The sequence below is a fragment of the Salmo salar genome, chromosome 24 (genome assembly GCF_965601325.2).
Source record: "Salmo salar chromosome 24, fSalSal1, whole genome shotgun sequence".
In the NCBI taxonomy this organism is placed as follows: Eukaryota; Metazoa; Chordata; class Actinopteri; order Salmoniformes; family Salmonidae; genus Salmo; species Salmo salar.
The window spans coordinates 31,202,379-31,223,056 of NC_138314.1; the positions used below are offsets into that span (position 1 = coordinate 31,202,379).

The 20,678-nt window shown below is 40.8% G+C and overlaps 2 protein-coding genes across 5 annotated transcripts in view; one reads left to right on the plus strand and one right to left on the minus strand.

Moving 5' to 3' along the window:
* Positions 1-553: 553 nt before the first annotated feature.
* rfk (riboflavin kinase) overlaps positions 554-20,678 on the minus strand; it is a 38,987-nt gene continuing 18,862 nt past the window's right edge. Inside the window, exons 1-4 of one of the 4 annotated variants that reach the window (XM_082968359.1) lie at positions 14,811-15,288; positions 6,546-6,697; positions 5,271-5,379; positions 554-3,572 (exon numbers count right to left, since the gene is read on the minus strand). In XM_082968359.1, coding sequence (XP_082824485.1) covers positions 3,421-3,572; positions 5,271-5,379; positions 6,546-6,697; positions 14,811-14,892 — 495 coding nt within the window. In that variant the 5' untranslated portion in view covers positions 14,893-15,288 and the 3' untranslated portion in view covers positions 554-3,420. 4 annotated transcript variants of the gene reach the window in all.
* Positions 17,921-18,957, plus strand: LOC106585626 (glucosaminyl (N-acetyl) transferase 1). The gene is given in 2 exon segments (XM_014172048.3): positions 17,921-18,794; positions 18,797-18,957. Coding segments are annotated over 2 exon segments (1,035 nt in total).

The following is a 20,678-nucleotide window of genomic DNA, read 5'->3' on the forward strand; positions in this document are numbered from 1 at the left end:
ATCTCCACCCACAACAATAAGCAGGTGAATAGCATGATTTTCTCATGCTTGAGTTCAAGGTCAGAATACACAGAAAGAAAAGTGCATAAAAGGGATTAACATTCCATTTATGCACACTTAACTCGGGTTGGAATCGGGCCAAAGTGCATTGGATGAGAAAATCCAGCCTGTCCCTCAGACCTCCTCCAAAGAGGAATTGAGGAAACCAGGACTAAGAAAACAAGGATTTGATGGCTAATAACATTTTCAGACACAGCTTTGATACTTCTTGTCCCTTGTTATTGACAGAGTAAGCTATCCCAAACATACAGTGTGTTGTCTCATGGCCCTCCTTCGAGGCTACATATGTAACCAGACATTTACTTGTGTTGTGATATTTTATGCATTTGAAGGAACAATATTCAATATCAATGGACGTAGTGTAATTCCTGGAAAGAAACTACTTACAACAACCCAATTTCCAAGGAAGCAGAAATGTCCTACCCCACCATAAAATCTACAATAGCACTGAAAGCTGATCGAGTTTGAGCAACGAGAGGGAGAGAACGAGACATGCATGTTTGTATGTTTATTAAGAAAAAGGGCTCTATTCAAGCCGCATCGCTTCAGCTTTATAGATTGAATAGAGCCATAAAACTTCAAGCAGGATCATACAGCAGGGTTCTGAAAATGATGAGCCCAACATACACAATGGGTCCCTGAACACAGACCCATGGTTAACTGTGATGACAAAAATACACAGTTACGCTTTCTCATATTTTTTTAATTCAAAACTATATCTCAGGACATGTTACTTCGTCAACAATTACAGTATTGCATGGTCTGATTTTGTTACATACAAAAGAACTGTCAAATCTGTATGTCATCACAGTTGAAATAACAAAGAATAGCTTGTACTGGAGGTCTGGAAAATCCAAGAGTTACTTGGAAAGAATTTGAATGATTTACAAGGAGGCCTATCCAGCTAAAACACATTTTGGGAACAATTAACATTCTGCCATTACACACTTTATAAAGGAACAAACAAAAGCAGAATACAAATGGAAGAACAAAAGTGGAGAAGAATCAGGTGACACTGGTTCATGACATTGTCTGATTCTAAGCACAGTCTCAACTGAGCTAGATGTTTTCCTTGTTTAGTGATGAGATCATATGTTGGCTGAGGGTGGTGGTTCAGTGCCAAACTGGAGAGCAACAACCCTACAACACTATTACTACCAGATGCCTTCGAGGAGTACAGTTACCTAATCCAACACTAATGCATAGCCTACTTGATCATAAATTTGAGCCATGTTTTTGGATAGTTCAATGAGAGCTTCTAGCTACACTGATTTATAGAACATCTCTGAACAGTATGTATATAAAGGGCACAAGGATCAAAACACAAGCTACAAAACAAGCTGCTTCTTGGTCTGGGGAGGTTTGTATTATTTATACAATTACCACAGAGTACACTGACCTCATTAACCAGACCTTGGCCTTCAGAGTAATGCCATTAGACTGAAAACTGAAGCTGGGAAAAACAGAGAAACATTAAAATGTCCCTTCTTGAGTTGTGTTTGCTTACTGTATGTTTTACTACATTAGTATGGTGATAGCTAGCGTTACAAGATAAAAGTATACTGGTTTAATGGAATAACTGCTTATAATATCTTTATATGGTTGGATGCTAAGATAATACATGTAGTAGAAGCCACGTTTTACCAAACCTCTTCCCTGGTGCTTGTACACAACAAACTGATGATAGGGGAAGTCAGATTAGTCACAGACAATGAAGTGCCCTGGGTTTCAATTAGCACAGATTCTGCTGCGCTTGTTTGTGAGAAAATGTATGTATATGTTGGGCTATGACAATATGTGTGTGAATGCGTCCCTCTATGGTATTAAGGCACAGTACTGCCAACCCGTCAGGTGTATAGGTCTGGGGAACAAAATAATTAGTCCCCTCTTCTATAACTGGTGCTCCGAGTCACTATTCTAACCAGAAACCTTCCCTATGGACTTTTAGGTGCTAGAGACTAGATGCTTATCTCAGTCATTTGCATAGCGTTCAATATGACATTGTATCAATTTACATATGCATCTATCAACTGCTTACTACATACAGTACATTTTCTGCATGGTATGGATGAAGGGGAATTTAAGGTCAGATGCAATAAAAAGACAAGGATATCTTTTTGAGAGGAATATAGTCTCTTATTTACAGATTCTGTCTACGAAAACAGTAATATATTATGAATAGCCATATTTTCCCCTCTGCCAATATTAGACTCTTAAATACAGTACATCTCAAATCACATTAACTCACAATTCATTTTAAACAACTAGGCTATTTCAGCTGCTATAAAGCACTACATATGTATGCTCTCGATACTGTCCTCTGAGAAAATGACAAAGAAAAAAAATATAAATGCCCACCACATCTATCTGTAGAGAATCAGAGGCCTGGACTTACTCCTCTTGTACCATATCATTGCTTATATCAGTGGAATTAGGGTCCAAACATGGTTAAGTCAGTAAAAACTACATTGTTGAAACTGTCAGACACTTAAGTGGGCCCATTTGGTTATTTTCTCCCTCACAAAACTTAAATAAAATGTCCCTCATTTCTGGGGAGGTAAAATGCTGGATTTGACCAATGAGGGACTATACAAATGAAGGACATCGGAAAGCTGAAGCTGCATTGACATTTTCTCCAACCATGTAGCTCAAAATCTGAGGGGGTAGGGACAGGGAATAGATACTCTCATCCACAGATTTGGTATACAAAAACAGTAAAATATTATTTTAAAAAACGAGCCATACTGTACATCAAACAAAATAAAGCACATAAATTCAGCAAAGTATATAATGCAATTATTTATCCTAGATTACATGCAAGATACGTTGAGGACTTCTCTGCTTCAAGGCAGACATTTTTAATACATCTGAATACGAAAAGGATGAATAAACCTTGACGGCAAAGCTGAGACTAAACTCCAATTCTAAACCAATACAAAATGAGCATTCATTTCTATTAGCAGTGGTTTGATGGTACAGGGCTTGTGACGAGAGACAACTTGTTCCCCCTCAACACACAAAGATCACATTCACTTCCTGGAGTTGCACATTATCTTGCATTAACTGGGTCGTGTTCATTAGGCACCAAACTTGTCCAACAAAGAAACTCATTCTCCATTAGAAAACGTTTAACGTTTTTTTGGTTGTGTGCCCTAATGAACACAACCATGGTCTAAATGTAGCTTCAGGTCAGATACGAAGATTTGATCCTCAAAACAAAATCTCTACAGAGGACTGAATAAGTGGCATATTGGCCATTGGTGTGGTAGTGATTACAGAGAGAAAGGCAGAGCAGAGGATAACGTACAGGAGAGCCCATTAGTTGTCGAACAACAGACAGGGTTGTGATGTGCTCAGAGGTCAGTGGCCATTCATGATCTTGTTGGATGTTGTCGTGGACGTGCTGGCGGTGGCTCTAAAGAAGTTGTCCTCTTTGAGTTTGAGGTGTTCTGGGAGATCCAGGTTTCTCTTGGCCTCCTCGATGTCATGGTTGATTGCTGCTATGAGGGCGTCTGCAAAAACAGAGACAGGTGTGAGAATGTGTTGCCTTAGGTCTCTGAGGATTACAGTGTGTGTACAAGGATGGGGGGGGGGGGGAGAGTATGTGTGTATGATATAGATATATACAGTACCAGTCAAAAGTTTGGACACCTACTCATTCCAAGGGTTTTTCTTTATTTTGACTATTTTCTACATTGTAGAATAATAGTGAAGATATCAAAACTATGAAATAACACATATGAAGTCATGTAAACCAAAAAAAAAAAGTGTTTAACAAATCAAAATATGTTTTATATTTGAGATTCTTCAAAGTAGCCACCCTTTGCCTTGATGACAGCTTTGCACACTCTTGGCATTCTCTCAACCAGCTTCATGAGGTAGTCACCTGGAACACATTTCAATTAAAACAGGTGTGCCTTGTAAAAGTTCATTTGTGGAATTTCTTTCCTTCTTCATGCGTTTGAGCCAATCAGTTGTGTTGTGGTAGGGTTGGTATACAGAAGCCCTATTTGGTAAAAGACCAAGTCCATATTATGGCAAGAACAGCTCAAATAAGCAAAGAGAAACGACAGTATCATTACTTTAAGACGAAGGTCAGTCAATGCAGAAAATTAAGAACTTTGCAAAAACCATCAAGCACTGACTTGCCTAGTTAAACAAAGGTTAAATAAAAATAAAAGCATTATGATGAGTGGCTCTCATGAGGACCGCCACAGGAAAGGAAGACCCAGAGTTAACTAATGAACTTATCCTCTGCGGCAGAGGTACCAACCTCAAATTGCAGCCCAAATAAATGCTTCACAGAGTTCAAGTAACAGACATCTCAACATCAGCTGTTCAGAGGAGACTGCGTGAATCAGGCCTTCATGATCAAATTGCTGCAAAGAAACCACTACTAAAGGACACCAATAAGAAGAAGAGACTGGGCCAAGAAACATGAGCAATGGACATTAGACTGGTGGAAATCTGTCCTTTCATTTGATGAGACCAAATTTTAGATTTTTGGTTCCAACCGCAGTGTCTTTGTGAGACACAGAGTAGGTGAATGGATGATCTCTGCATGTGTGGTTCCCATCGTGAAGCATGGAGGTGTGATGTGTGGGAGTGCTTTGCTGGTGACACCGTCAGTGATTTATTTAGAATTCAAGGCACACAACCAGCATGGCTACCACAGCATTCTGCAGCGATACGCCCTCCCATCTGGTTTGCGCTTAGTGGGACTATCATTTGTTTTTCCACAGGAAAATAACACAACACACCTCCAGGCAGTGTAAGGGCTTTTTTGACCAAGAAGGAGTGTTGGGGTGCTGCATCAGATGACCTGGCCTCCACAATCACCCAATTGAGATGGTTTGGGATGAGTTCGACCACAAAGTGAAGGAAATGGAGCCAACAAGAGCTCAGCATATGTGGGAACTCCTTCAAGACTGTTAGAAAAGCATTCCAGGTGACTACCTCATGAAGCTGGTTGAGAGAATGCCAAGAGTGTGCAAAGCTATCATCAAGGCAAAGGGTGGCTACTTTGAAGAATCTTAAATAACACTTTTTTGGTTACTACATGATTTAATGTGTTATTTCATAGATTTGATGTCTCCACTATTATTCTACAATGTAGAATAACAGTAAAAATAAAGAAAAACCCTTGAATGAGGTGGTGTGTCCAAACTTTTGACTGGTACTGTATCTCACACACGTACACCAGTACTCACTCTTACCAAGCGAGTCATAGCTCCTCTCTGGACGGATGTAGCCCACCATGACTACACTGAGGATCTGTCCATAGAAATCTTCTTTAAACGTGTGTATCACATGAGTCTCCTGCAATACACATCAATCAATAAACATCTGAATCAATAACCATCAGCATGTGACCACTACAAGTCCCAATAAACATATATACTAAGGAAAACAAAGCAGTCACCACTACCACCAAGTCTGATTCTCTTCAGAAATCACAGTCTTCATATACACCACAAAAAAACACTAACAATACAAGTCAAATAAGCATGTTTACACTAGGGTTGGGCAGGTATACAATCATTTTGAAATACCGGAGGTATGATAATAAATGTCAATGTTTGCACTTTTTAAACAAATACCTGCAATCAATGTGTGCACTGGTTGAAAGATAAAGCTACTTACATTTTACTTATGACATTTTAGTCATTTAGCAGACGCTCTTATCCAGAGCGACTTACAGTAGTGAATGCATACATTTCTTTTTTTTTTGTGCTGGCCCCCCGTGGGAATCGAACCCACAACCCTGGCGTTGCACACACCATGCTCTACCAACTGAGCTACAGGGAAGGCTCCCCAACGCAGTGTGTGTCATCTTATGTCAATGTCCGCGAACCTATGTATTGTAAACCTATGTATTGTAAACCTATGTATTGTAAACCTATGTATTGTAAACCTATGTATTGTAAACCTATGTATTGACATAGGTCTTTGACAAGCCATAGTCACAGCACTACTTCCGCTAAAATGTCTATGGCAGGGTCATCACTAGTTAACAAAGCCACAGTCATAATTATGGCTAAACCCTGCTCATTTCTACAGTAGCTCTTAAAAATGTATTTTAAACCTAACCAACACCACACTGTTAACCCTATGTCTAAACCCTAACCTTAAATTACGTCTAAAAAGCTAGCCAATTTTGACTTTGTGGCTGTGTTAACTAGTGACGACCCCTATGGCAATGTGTGTGGAGATGGCTATAACGTATACCAGGATAATACCATATAAGGTAGTATGACATCATACCGGGATAATACCATATAAGGTAGTACGGTATAAGGTAGTATGACAATCTGAATAGCGTCCAACACCTTGTAGAGTCCATGACAAAACTAATTGAGGCTGTTCTGAGGGCAAAAGGGGGTGTAACTCAATATTAGGAAGGTGTTCCTAATGTTTGGTATACCCAGTGTATATAGGCTTAAATACTTTTATATAGACTACATGGGTGGGCGAGCTGGACTTGCCATGGATTTCTTGGTGTTTTTGTAGTAGGGGTTCCAGCCGATGCTCATCACCATCTTGTGGACGTCTCCGCTGCCCACGCATGCCCAGCCATAGTAGATCCCTGTGCTGATGTCGCCAGGGAGGTGCTCCACCACTGAGTCTGGGAAGTTGGCTGTTCAGAAGAGACATTAAAAGGACATTTAAGTCAATCAATCCAATGTGTCTGCAGTGAGTGTCCATTTGATCACTAACTCACTCAAAAAAGGACAAAGGTATTTCCATGTTTGTCTGAAAAGGGTAAAGGTTGACTTCACTGGCAATAGTCTTAACTTGACAGTATTCTTATTGACCAAGTAGTCGCATTCCATCAAATGCATTTCTGCCTGACCTTGTAAGGACGCTTTTATCTTTCATGTTGGAAGCAGAATCCCTTTAGGATTCCATGAATGACATTGAAAACGAAGCAATGTGTTCAGCCAAAACCAAACAGCTGTACTGGCTAAGGTCACACAAGAGAAACGGGTTAGCCTACCATCAGTAGCCAAAAAGAGAACAGAAAACAGACTGAGGGAAGAGGTTGCTTATATTCTAATACCTGAAAAATGGTGGCTCAATGGAGGCCAATATGCAAAAGGATTATTTGTGATTTCCATTTGAATGCTTTCCCCATCTGTGTGGGCCTACTGATGTAAGAGTTCTGACCATAGGCGCAACTTTCACTGGGGACATGAGATCCATGCTGGACAACCCGGCCTTCTATCTACGACCAATCTAGTAAATATTTAATGCATTTTCCTTTTTCAAATGGGCGGTTATTTAGAATGCATAAGATACTGTATTTACGGTAGCATAGCTGCCTACGGCCCGATAGAGACACTAAATCTTTTTGTTCCTCAATCTTCCCGCTCTTTCATTCAAAACCCAACCCCCTTTCTTTGTGTAACCAGCCGTCATATCTGTTCCGTCCGCTAGGGACTTTTTCCTTTATGACATCATTTGTAATCAATGTATGATCAATTCTGTGTAGATGTAATTCTTTAGGTATTTAGTAAATAAATAATTAAACCAAATTTTGTATTGCTGATTCAACTTGTTAGCCGGGGTTCATGAAGATAACTAAGAATTTACAACTTTCAGATGAGACTGAATAAAGTGACAATTAAATATTGACTGCTACTGATGTAAAAAATTACTAGGTCTTTAAGAGTTTATTTGGAAGATAACAGCTCTATAAACATTCATTCCTGGTGCCCCGACTTTCTAGTTAATTACATTTACCTGATTAGCTTAAATCAGGTAATATTAATTACAGAGAAATTATTTTATAGAATAGCATGTCATTTCACTTAATCCGGCATAGCCAAAGACACGACAGCTCATAAGTAAGCATTTCACTGTACGGTCTACACCTGTTGTATTTGGCGCATGTGACTAATAAAATTAGATTTTTGCCTCAATCACACTACACCTGAATCAAATGATGAAACCAGCAGCCAAATGATTGAAGACCGATATTCTGACATTTGACAATGAAATGTGAGTTTTTATTTGAGTCAGTATAGCAATGTAACGTTTCCCTAGCCAATTCCCAACTTCTCACACTGACACGGTATAAACAGCTCTACAGGCTACACTGTTATGGTGTATAGAAATACACAAAACTACGCTCATCCTGTCTTAACAGGACCAGATGGTGACAGGAGTCCCAGCAGGGTCAGACAGCCAGGGAAGACCAGTCTATGGAGCTCAGGTGAATTTTGCAGTATATTATAACAATCAGTGAATGGATACAAAGTTCCATCTTGAGTTGATGGGTAGATTACAGTCTGGGATCTGGGAATAATGGTAATTCCAATTATTGAACCATCAATTCTATTCTTGGATAATATAATGTATAAACATACACCAAGGTAATTCTTTGTCATGCCTCATCTGAGCAGGATCAGATGGTGACAGGGGTCTCAGCAGGGTCAGGCAACCAGGGAAGACAAGTCTGACAGCGTTAAGGTGAAATTTTGCATATACAATACTTTATTCTCTCTGTGCAGCAAACACTGGACAAGTCAGAAGCTTCACAGATTGAAACTATTTTAAGGCAGTCTGACAAACCTCTAACGTTGATTGCCAAACTGTATCAAGGGTTGAGAGGCTTTTCCAGATTACACAAAACATGTCAAACAAAAATGTGATAAAGACCTGGAAGACACTGATGATGAATGGATACATATGTTTGAATGCCCAGTCATGTTCATATAATCTCAGACATACAGTTGAAGTCGGAAGATTACATACACTTAGGTTGGAGTCATTAAAAATCGTTTTTCAACCACTCCACAAATTTCTTGTTAACTTTTTAGTGACAGGGGGCAGTATTCGGAAATTCGGATGAATGACGTGCCCAAATTAAACTGCCTACTACTCGGGCTCAGAACATAGGATATGTATATTATTAGTAGATTTGGATAGAAAACACTGAAGTTTCTAAAACTGTTTGAATGATGTCTGTGAGTATAACAGAACTCATATGGCAGGAAAAAACCTGAGAAAAAAAAAATCCAACCAGGAAGTGGTTTGTAGTTTTTCAAGACTGGGCCTATTCAGTATAGAGTGACTTAGGGTTCATTTTGCACTTCCTAAGGCTTCCACTAGATGTCAACAGTCTTTAGAAAGTTGTTTGAGGCTTCTATGGTGAACAGAGAGCAAACAAAGGAAGTTGGAAGTTGTTGACTCAGGAATGGACATGAGTTCACTGGCGCGCATTCACGTGAGAGGTAGCTGTGTTCCATTACATTTTTCAAGACATTGGAATCGTCCGGTTGGAATATTATTGAAGTTATGTTAAAAAGGCCCTAAAGATTGATGCTATACATCGTTTGACATGTTTCTACGAACGTAAATATAACTTTTAGACTTTGTCGTGAAATTTTCTGCGCGCTTCCTACATTTGGAGTAGCTTACTGAACGCGAGAACAAAAAGGACATAAAATTGACTTTATCGAACAAAACATTTATTGTGGACCTGGGATTCCTAGGAGTGCATTATGATGGAGATCAAAGGTAAGTGAATATTTATAATGCTATTTATGATTTTAGATGACTCCAAAGTGGCGGGTATCTGTATTGCCTGATGTTTTTTGAACGCTGTACTCAGATTATTGCAAAGTGTGCTTTAACCCGTGAAGCTTTTTTGAAATCTGTCACAGCAGTTGCATTAAGGAGATGTTTATCTATAATTCTTTGAATAACAGTATAATATTTTATCAACGTTTATGATGAGTATTTCTGTAAATTGATGTGCTCATTCACCGGAAGTTTTCGGAGGAAAAGCATTTCTGAACATTACGGGCCAATGTAAAAATGGGGGTTTTGGATATAAATATTTACTTTATCGAGCAAAACATACATGTATTGTATAACATGAAGTCCTATGAGTGCCATCTGATGAAGATCAAAGGTTAGTGCTTAATGTTAGATGTATTTTTGTTTTTTGTGACGCCTGTCCTTGCGTGGAAAATGGCTGTGTGGCTTTTATTTTTTAGGCACTGTCCTAACATAATCTAATGTTTTGCTTTCGCCGTAAAGCCTTTTTGAAATCGGACAACGTGGTTGGGTTAAGGAGACGTGCATCTTTAAAATGGTGTAAAATAGTTGTATGTTTGAGAAATTTGAATTATGAGGTTTTGCTGTTTTGAATTTGCCGCCCAGCTATTTCACTGGCTAGCGTCCCACATAGCCCATACTAGTTAGCAAACTATAGTTTTGGCAAGTCAGTTAGGACATCTACTTTGTAATACAAGTAATATTTCCAACAATTGTTTACAGACAGATTATTTCACTTATAATTCACTGTATCACAATTCCAGTGGGTCAGAAGTTCACATACACTAAGCTGACTGTGCCTTTAAACAGCTTGGAAAATTCCAGAAAATGATGTCATGGCTTTAGAAGCCTCTGATAGGCTAATTAACAATTTGAGTAAATTGGAGGTGTACCTGTGGATGCATTTCAAGGCCTACCTTCAAACTCAGTGCCTCTTTGCTTGACATCATGGGAAAATCAAAACAAATCAGCCAAGACCTAAAAAAAAAAAAAATGTGTAGGCCTCCACAAGTCTGGTTCATCCTTGGGAGCAATTTCCAAACGCCTGAAGGTACCATGTTCATCTGTACAAACAACAGTACGCAAGTATAAACTCCATGGGACCACGCAGCCGTTATACCGCTCAGGTAGGACACACATTCTGTCTCCTAGAGATGAACGTACTTTGGTGCGAAAAGTGCAAATCAATCCCAGAACAGCAAAGGACCTTGTGAAGATGCTGGAGGAAACAGGTACAAAAGTATCAGTATCCACAGTGAAACGAGTCCTATATCGACATTACCTGAAAGGCCGCTCAGCAAGGAAGAAGCAACTGCTCCAAAACCGCCATAAAAAAGCCAGACTACGGGTTGCAACTGCACATGGGGACAAAGATCTTACTTTTTGGACAAATGTCCTCTGGTCTGATGAAACAAAAATAGAACTGTTTGGCCATAATGACCATCGTTATGTTTGGAGGAAAAAGGGGGATGCTTGTAAGCCGAAGAACACCATCCCAACCGTGAAGCACGGGGGTGGCAGCATCATGTTGTGGGGGTGCTTTGCTGCAGGAGGGACTGGTGCTCTTTACAAAATAGATGACATCATGGGGTAGGAAAATTATGTGGATATATTGAAACAACATCTCAAGACATCAGTAAGTTAAAGCTAGGTCGCAAATGGGTCTTCCAAATGGACAATGACACCAAGCATACTTCCAAAGTTGTGGCAAAATGGCTTAAGGACAACAAAGTCAAGGTATTGGAGTGGCCATCACAAAGCCCTGACCCCAATCCCATAGAAAATGTGTGGGCAGAGCTGAAAAAGTGTGTGCGAGCAAGGAGGCCTACAAACCTGACTCAGTTACACCAGCTCTGTCAGGAGGAATGGGACAAAATTCACCCAACTTATTGTGGGAAGCCTGTGGAAGGCTACCTGAAAAGTTTGACCCAAAGTAAACATTTTAAAGGCAATGCTACCAAATACTAATTGAGTGTATGTAAACTTCTGACCCACTGGGAATGTGAAGCTTAAATAAATAATTCTCTCTACTATTATTCTGACATTTCACATTCTTAAAATGAAGTGGTGATCCTAACTGACCTAAGACAGGTAATTCTTACTAGGATTAAATGTCAGGAATTGTGAAAAACTGAGTTTAAATGTATTTGGCTAAGGTGTATGTAAACTTCCGACTTCAACTGTAAATTACTGCAGTTTAAGACCATCCATAGAACACACAGTACTATATGCCAGTGAAACTGAATATCATGCACTAAGAAATATAATTCCTCTGCCGGAGGTGGTAAACATAGGGGACATATTTGCATATTATGATCTTGTGAAGGCTAACTGAATTCTGGCAAAGAGCATGTTATTTTATCTCGCATGTCTAGATTCTCCATGTTTATGTTTGCTTGGAAATGTTGATACTGGAGACTAATCAGAAGCTACTGTGTAACCTAGCATTTATAACAGCTAAAAAATGCATTGCCATTAATTGGAAGGTTGGTTATCCTCCCACAAATGCTATAATGGATGGCAGAAATGTCAAATTATGCATCACTAGATTTGATTTATTACAAGATTAAGGGTATACTGTGCAACTTTCATAAGGTCTGGGTGCCTTATATGGAATACTGTATGCCAAAAGGGGTCTGTATTGAAAACAGTACATTTTTATAATTGATTATTATTTTCATGGCACACGAGACACCAGTCTGACTGTTCCGAGGCCGTCATTGAAAATAAGAATTTGTTCTTAACTGACTTGCCTAGTTAAATTAAAATACAATTATTACGGTCATTTACCGTTCTCATTGTCAGAGCGGACATGTGATTTGCAGAACTCAATCTATGCTACACTTGTGAGAAAGTTTGTTTATTTGTCAATTTATATTCTGTCTCTTTTGTTTTTAACAGATTGTAGTTTGGGAACAGAAAACTGTAATGAGATGTTTCATCTTTGAGTAAATTATCTCGTTCCATCTTCTCCCACTACTAGGCTTCTGCTAACTACCATATTTGGTACTGAGTGGAAAAGCCAACTGAATGCTTCACATTTATACATCTGGTGAAATATCTCTCATTGTTCGATCTGTGGTATAACAGAGTGGAATAAGGTTTGTAGACTTTCCCCTTTGCTAAAGTAAAAAAAAAATTGCACTCCTAAACAATGCAAAGGCGAATTGAGTTATAGCACACGCACTTCACACAGTTGGCGTTCCATAACATGTGGTCCACACGGCTCGCGTGGAAAAATAAATATACACATACGTGTTATTCAATCATTGCACCCACACTGCTCACGAGCATCTGCGTTCGTTCTACTTGTGAAGCTCAACGCGCTGCAAGACCTGCCTCTCAAATCTCCTCATTGGTTTTTAGGAGCATATACCCACATGGATGATTGAAAGATGAACTGAGGTCCACACTCCAGTTGGTTGTAGTAATGTTAGAAAGTTGGTTGCCAACCACCATATAAAAGTCCAAAGAAGAAAAAGAAGCCTGAAGGAAGGAGGAGATGACGAGACAAACTTGGTTTACCGTTTTATCTGTGGATGAATTGTCAGAGTAGTGAACCTTGTGCATTTCAGGTAAAATAACAACCAATGTTTATATCCCAGGACAAATTAGCTAGCAACAGCAAGCTAGCTAAATTGCCATAAATGTTTAATGCTTTTTGACCTGTCCCCAAATTAATATAATTGGTTCAGAGTTTGTTTTGATATTTCGTCATTCGTGTCCTGGTCGCATCTGGTGTGGGTGAACAAAATCAATTTGTGCGCGCTGTCTTGTCAGCATGTAACGTAAATATCAAAACATGTGCCACAACGCGCCAATAGGATATCGCTAGCTCGTGTTTGGTCTTCCCACCTCCTTGCTTGTTCTGCCAACTATGACTCATTTGTTCCCATCTGAAACGTCGGGCTGCGGTCCATCTTGGTTTAGTTAATTAAAAAAATCTTTGGTGTAACTATGGGTCAATCAACACAGCTTCAGTAGTTAGCGTTTGTGGCTACAGTAAATAACATTAGCTAGCAAATGTGAGTTGTACATATAACATGTCAAATATCTTTCGGGCAAGTCCAGTAAAACAACGTTATAACTTAGCTAGGTAGGTAACTCGAGCATTGACTTGGGTTTCATTGTTTCAGCGAGACATCCCACTCAATATGTTTTTCTGGTTTATATACAGTCAGTGAACTAACATGCTGACCAAACCGGGCCATCGCGATCACATTGATTTTGTTTACCCACACTAGCAATCAGGACACACAGGTTGAAATATCAAAACTAAATTTGAACCAACTACACTAATTTGGGGACAGGTCGAAAAGCATTAAACATATGGCAATTTAGCTAGCTTGCTGTTGCTAGCTAATTTGTCCTGTGATATAAACATTGGGTTGTTACCTGAAATGCACAAGGTCCTCTACTCCGACAATTAATCCACAGATAAAACGGTAGTCATCTCTCCTCAGGTATCTTTAAAAAAAACTTATTTGGACTTTATACAGCGCATTACTACAACCGACTGGAGTGTGGATGTCAGTTCATCTTTCTGTCACCCAAGTATATGCGCCTAAACACCATTGAGGAGATGGCACGTGGGTATATGCTCCTAAAAACCAATGAGATGGGAGAGGCCGGACTTGCACCGCGTTAAACTTCACAAAACTTTTTTAAATTTTAGCGCCTGGCCACGCACACGAGCAGTGTGGTTGCAATGATTGAATAACATGTATGTGTACATTTATCGCTTTGCGAGCGGTGTGGTAAGAATGTCAGGCTAACTAACGTTAGCTAGCTAGTTATGTAACTGGTAGCTTGCGACACAGACATTGCAGCCAGCTAACGTTAGCCTGGCTGTCTAGCAAACGTTAACTACTGTTGGGAATCCTACTTCAGTCAAATCAAAGGAAGGTGAAATACTAAATTAGCTAGATACCTAGCTAAAAGTACTAACGTTAACTAGCACGTGATACAACGCAAACCAATGTTGGCTAACGCGTATGTTGCTAGCAGCAGTAGATAAGCAGTTAGCTATCAAAACAGTTAACGTTATGCCGGTGAAGAGTAACGTTAAACACACAATCATACCCAAAACATTGTTAACTAACGACATGCCACCGAAGCATACTGTTAAGACAAACATCTTGGGTGATAGCTATCCTTGTTAATGTGGACGTTAGCTACGTCGTTACCTGTGGGAATCCCTAGTTCTTTGCTTCCTCGTCCGAAACCTCGAACGACTTCCCCCCGGGAGAAATACGGAAGACTCTTCATGTCTCCTTCTTTCCAACTGGGGACGGCTTTCAGTTTACGTTAGTTAGCTAAAAGGTTAGCGGGCTGTGTAACTAGTTGGCGAGCTACCTAGTCAAGCCTATACAGTGTCTCTAAAAAAATATCTGTACCGTTAGCTAACAATACACACTGGCGAGAATGACCTCGAAAGACAGCTAGCGAGCTAACCACTGATAACTAGCAACAGAGATGATTCCTGCTCAGCGCAAGGACCACCGTTCGCCCTTTAATGCTGAACGCCGAAAATGACAACAGTTCTTAGCTATGCTAAGTTAGCTTGATATACTTATCTTTACCCCCGTTGCGCTTTGGCCAAACACCTAGCTAGCCTATTTGATGTTGTGACTGTGGTCGATTTTTCTTCTGGGGATTTTATATGGAGGTTGGCAAGCAACTTTAAGGTGCATCACCGCCACCAACTGGACTGGAGTGTGGACAGGGAAACCAAGACTGTTCTCAGAGCAGGTCTGCGGGTTTTTACTAGCAAATGTTAATTTTTAGTAGCAGGTGAAGAGAATGAACGTGGCGGGTTAAGACAATTTGGTTAAGAAAAGGGTGAGCTAACCTGCTACAATTGTTCTCGACGTGACTCAAACATACAGTATCTAGCTACAACCAGGTCTGCCCATAGAATCAATCAAATTGAGTTATAAAGCCCTTTTTACATCAGCTGATGTCACAAAGTGCTATACAGAAACCCAGCCTAAAACCCCAAACAGCAAGCAATGCAGATGTAGAAGCAAGGTTGTCACTAATGCTCCTCGTTTGGTGTGACGCATACAGGGTAGCGTGAGTGGTGAAACAGAAGAGTCGTCGTCTGTTCTTTTGAGTTTTTTAATGAATATTTAAAACATACATTCTACCTACAGTGAAGCCGCTCAACATTTACATTACATTCAGTCATCTAACAGACTCTAAGAGTGACCCACAGAAGCATCCAGGGTCAACGTCCTGCCCAAGGGCAAGTCGACAGATCTCCCAACAAGTCGAAACAGGGACCTGAACCAGCGACCTATCGGCCGCTGGCCCAAGCTCCCAACCGCCAGGCCACCAAACCTCCAAGATCCCCTCACAGGACAACAAATATCAAAACAGCAAGGCCAACTGTGTACGTTTGAGCAGGGGCGCAATTTTGGTTTTAGAAGTAGGGAGGTCATTATTTGTATATTTTTTAAATCCAGTCGGTTAAACACTCCAAACAGCCTACCCAACCTCTCGCAGGCATCCACATGGTCCTAAAGCACACCGTTGCATCGTTTTGTATCACGTTCCAATGATACAACTGGGGGAGACGTGTGTGTGTGTCTGTGTGTGTGCACGTGTGCTTTTGAATGCGAGGGTGTGTATATGCATGTGTATGTAACCGATGCGAAATGGCTTGCTAGTTAGTGGGGTGCGCGCTAATAGCGTTTCAATCAGTGACGTCACTCGCTCTGAGACCTTCAAGTAGTTGTTTCCCTTGGTTCGAGGGAAGGGTCCCTGGTTCGACCCCAGGTTGGGGTGAAGAGATGCAGAAGAAACACTGTTACATTGATGCTGTTGACCAGGATCACTGGTTGATGCGGAAAAGGAGGCGGGCAAAGGGGGTGAGTGTAACAGGTGTAAAATGGTTAGCGGGGTGTGCGCTAATAGCGTTTCAATCAGTGACGTCACTCGCTCTGAGACCTTGAAGTAGTTGTTTCTCTTGCTCTGTGAGTGCCACGGTGTTTGTGGAGTGATAGGTAATTATGCTTCGTGGGATGCAGTTGTTGTGTTAAGAGGGTCCCTGGTTCGAGCCCAGGTTGCGGTGAGGAGAGGGACGGAAGCAACACTGTTACATGTACATGCGTACAAGCACCTGCGCGGCATTTGTTTATTTTGACTTTATTTTTGACTTTTATCTTTGACCGTCATTCTATGCCCCGCCCAGCAACTCCACTCCCACTTGTCTCGAGTTCCACATCCCAAACCTCAGCCCACCCACCTATCTGTTGGCCACCCTCTTTGGATTTCTACACGCCATATATCTTTCAACTATGCTGTGATGTTAAACATACAGAACCAGTCAAAAGTTTGGACACACCTACTCATTCAAAGGTTTTTCTTTATTTTACTATTTTCTACATTGTAGAATAATAGTGAAGACATCAAAACTATGAAATAACACATATGGAATCATGTTGTAACAAAAAAAGTGTTAAACAAATCAACATATATTTTAGATTCTTCAAAGTAGTCACCCTTTGCCTTGATGACAGCTTTGCACATTCTCTGGCATTCTCTCAACCAGCTTTACCTGGAATGCTTTTCCAACAGTCTTGAAGGAGTTCCCACATATGCTGAGCACTTTTTGGCTGCTTTTCCTTCACTCTGCAGTTCCAACTCATCTCAATTGGGTTGAGGTCGGATGATTGTGGAGGACAGGTAATCTGATGCAGCACTCCAACACTCTCCTTGTGGTCAAATAGTCCTTACACAGCCTTGAGGTGTGTTAGGTCATTGTCCTGTTGAAAAACAAATGCTTGTCCAACTAAGCGCAAACCAGGTGGGATGGCGTATAGCTGCAGAATGCTGTGGTAGCCATGCTAGTTAAGTGTGCCTTGAATTCTAAATCATTCGCTGACAGTGTCACCAGCAAAGCACCATCACACCACCTCCTCCATGCTTCACGGTGGGAACTACACATGCGGAGAGCATTCGTTCACCTACTACACCTACTCAGATACATGTCGGTTGGAACCAAAAATATAAAATTTGGACTCATCAGACCAAAGGACAGATTTCCACTAATCTAATGTCCATTGCTTGTGTTTCTTGGCCCAAGCATTGTCTCTTCTTCTTATTGGTGTCCGTTAGTGTGTTTTTTGTTGTTCCAGCAATTCGACCATGAAGGCCTGATTCACGCAGTCATCTCTGAACAGTTGATGTTGAGATGTGTCTGTTACTTGAACTCTGTGAAGCAGTTATTTGGGACGCCGATCACATCCCGCAGGACGATAGTGACAGCAGCGCCAACCTGCAAGGAGACGAGATGGTCATCGAGCATGCAAAGGTCCTGTCCATTTCACGCAGCTTCCTCAACAGCACGTGGGTCCCAGACAAGCACTACCTGGAGCTGACCCAGGACTGTCAGAGGTTCAGGTCTACGCGCAAGTACCTGGAGTTCCCACTGAGTTGTGAGGAAGAAGACTTCCCCCTGGCCTTCTCGCTGGTTGTCCACCACAAGGTTGAGAACTTCGAGAGGCTGCTTAGAGCCATCTATGCCCCCAAAAACTTTTACTGCGTCCACATGGATATAAAGGCCAAAGCGTCCTTCCTTGCTTCCATCATAGCCATCACATCCTGCTTTGAAAATGTGTTCTTGGCCATCCATCCAGTCAGTGTGGTGTACGCGAGCTGGAGCCATGTCCAGGCTGTCAACTGTATAAGTGATCTGTACAGGGCTAGTCCACACTGGAAGTATTTCATTAACCTCTGTGGCCAGGACTACCCCATCAAGACCAACCTGGAGATGGTGCGCAGCCTGTGGGCGTTGGCGGGGGACAACAGCATGGAGTCGGAGGCCAGGCCCAGAGGTAAGAAGTCGCGCTGGAAGAAAGTGCACCAGGTCGTTGATTGAAAACTTCAAAGAACAGAGCAGAACAAAGCTCCTCCGCCCTTTGGTATACCCATCTTGTCAGGTGGGGCATACACTGTGGTGAATAGGGGCTTTGTGTGTACTGTGCTGGAGGACAGCAAGGTGTTGGCTCTTATTCAGTGGGATAATGACACTTGGAGTCCTGATGAGTTCCTGTGGGCCACCATCCAGAGGCTTCCTGGCGTGCCCGGCTCCATGCGCCCCAGCCCCAAGTTTGACATGACGGACATGCACGCCATTGCCAGGCTGGTGAAGTGGCCGTGGTATAAAGGGGTATCAATGTTAAAGCGGTGTGTGTATATGGTGCCGGAGACCTGCAGTGGATGCTGCAGCAGCACCACCTCTTTGCCAACAAGTTTGACACGGACCCCATTGCTATCAGATGTCTGGAGGAGCATCTTAAGCATAAGGCCCTGGCAAAAATATACTAACGCAAATTACTTTGTGTGCTCTGAAAGTTTCTAACCTGTATTTGTTATCTCTGGGAGCCAACTCAAATGGAACTTTTATGGCGCCATCTCTGTCTTATCCATCTAAAGGTCATCCTAGATAGAGGTGGTTTTATTGGGATAAATAACCAAACTTATCAAACTTTTAAAATGTCCTGGTGATTTATGTCCTAATGATTATTTACATTAATGGTCTTACCTACATATTCCGATTGCTGATTTAATATTGAAAGTGAAAGTACAGTGTGATTTGTAAGTACGGAGGTGGTATTGATAGTTTTTTGACTGATAATATATTCAAGTTTATATCATCTCTCTCATACAGAAACTGTTGTGAAAAATCCAGTCCATGTTTTATTACCAATTGATGTTATAATTCCAGTATTCCATGTTTTACTAAATAAATAGTTGCGCTACAGAGCTAGTGAACAACAATGTACAGTCGCTAGTGAAATTCCTCACACCCCTTGCATGTCTTCACAAGCTGCTGCCTTAAAATTCAATCTAAAAAAGGGACTAAATTGTATTGTGTCCCTATCTATCTACACAACCTACTTCACATTTTGAGTGAAAGAAAAATTATACAAAATGTTACAAGTTGCTCCAAAATACAAAAGGAGGACGTATTGATTGCATGCCTTCACACTCGAGTTAATACTTGGTGGAAGCACCTTTGGCAGCCATTACAGCTGTGAATAATTTTGAATAAGATTCGACCAACCTCGCAAGACTGGACAATTCAGGAACACAACACCTCGAGTCATTCTGGTGCGTCTTTGGCATAAAAATGTGTTTAATTGTTCTGACGAAAAATGTACTTTTATCCCAGGGTTAGGTTTTCAGAAGACTGAGGCAGGTTTCCATCTAACTTTTTACCTGGGCTTTGCTCCTTTACTTTTTATTTTGATCTCAAGTCCCTGCCGGTGACAAGTATACTCATAACATGATGCTGCCGCCACAATACTGCAATGTTTTAAGTAAAGTTTAACAAACGATATCAGACCATAAGACAAGGATCATCAACTAGATTCAGCCGCGGGACGATTTTTGTTGTTGTTGAGAGGATGGTCGGGGGGCCAGAACATAATTACAAATCATTAGTAGACTGCAATTTGTCCGCAAGAATCCCAAAAATATATCATATTTCACTAAAACATAATAATTTCAGACCTTGCTTACATTTGTATTGATCACTTGTATCATGCTTGGGAACAGATTTCTAAAATTAAAATCACTTGGAGCTGATTTCCTGGTTTTTACAGTGTTATTTCCAACAATAATAAAAAAATATATATATTTATTTTTTCTCTCGAAAAGCACCCACAGGCCAATCCCTGCCATAAGATAATATAACATAAAGAGGTACATTACAATACACTTAACCAACACTCGCAGAGAAAGGACACAATGTAGACATCAGGGGTGAAGGTAACAGATATTTACTTTTACATATGTAAATATACAGTATCTGAATGCACAGTGGTCAACTTGACTCACACAAACACACACACGCATGCACGCACTGCAAGTGTATGTACTTGTACAGTTGGGGGCTTTCTAAAATTAACATGTACTGCAGAGCAAGTAAAACAATGATAGAACTGCATTGTCAGAGGCATATTTGAGAAACGTATTTCATTACATGGGTTATTGGTAGATGATTGCTAATAGAATTGGAGCTTACAGTCACCCTGCGAGTGTGT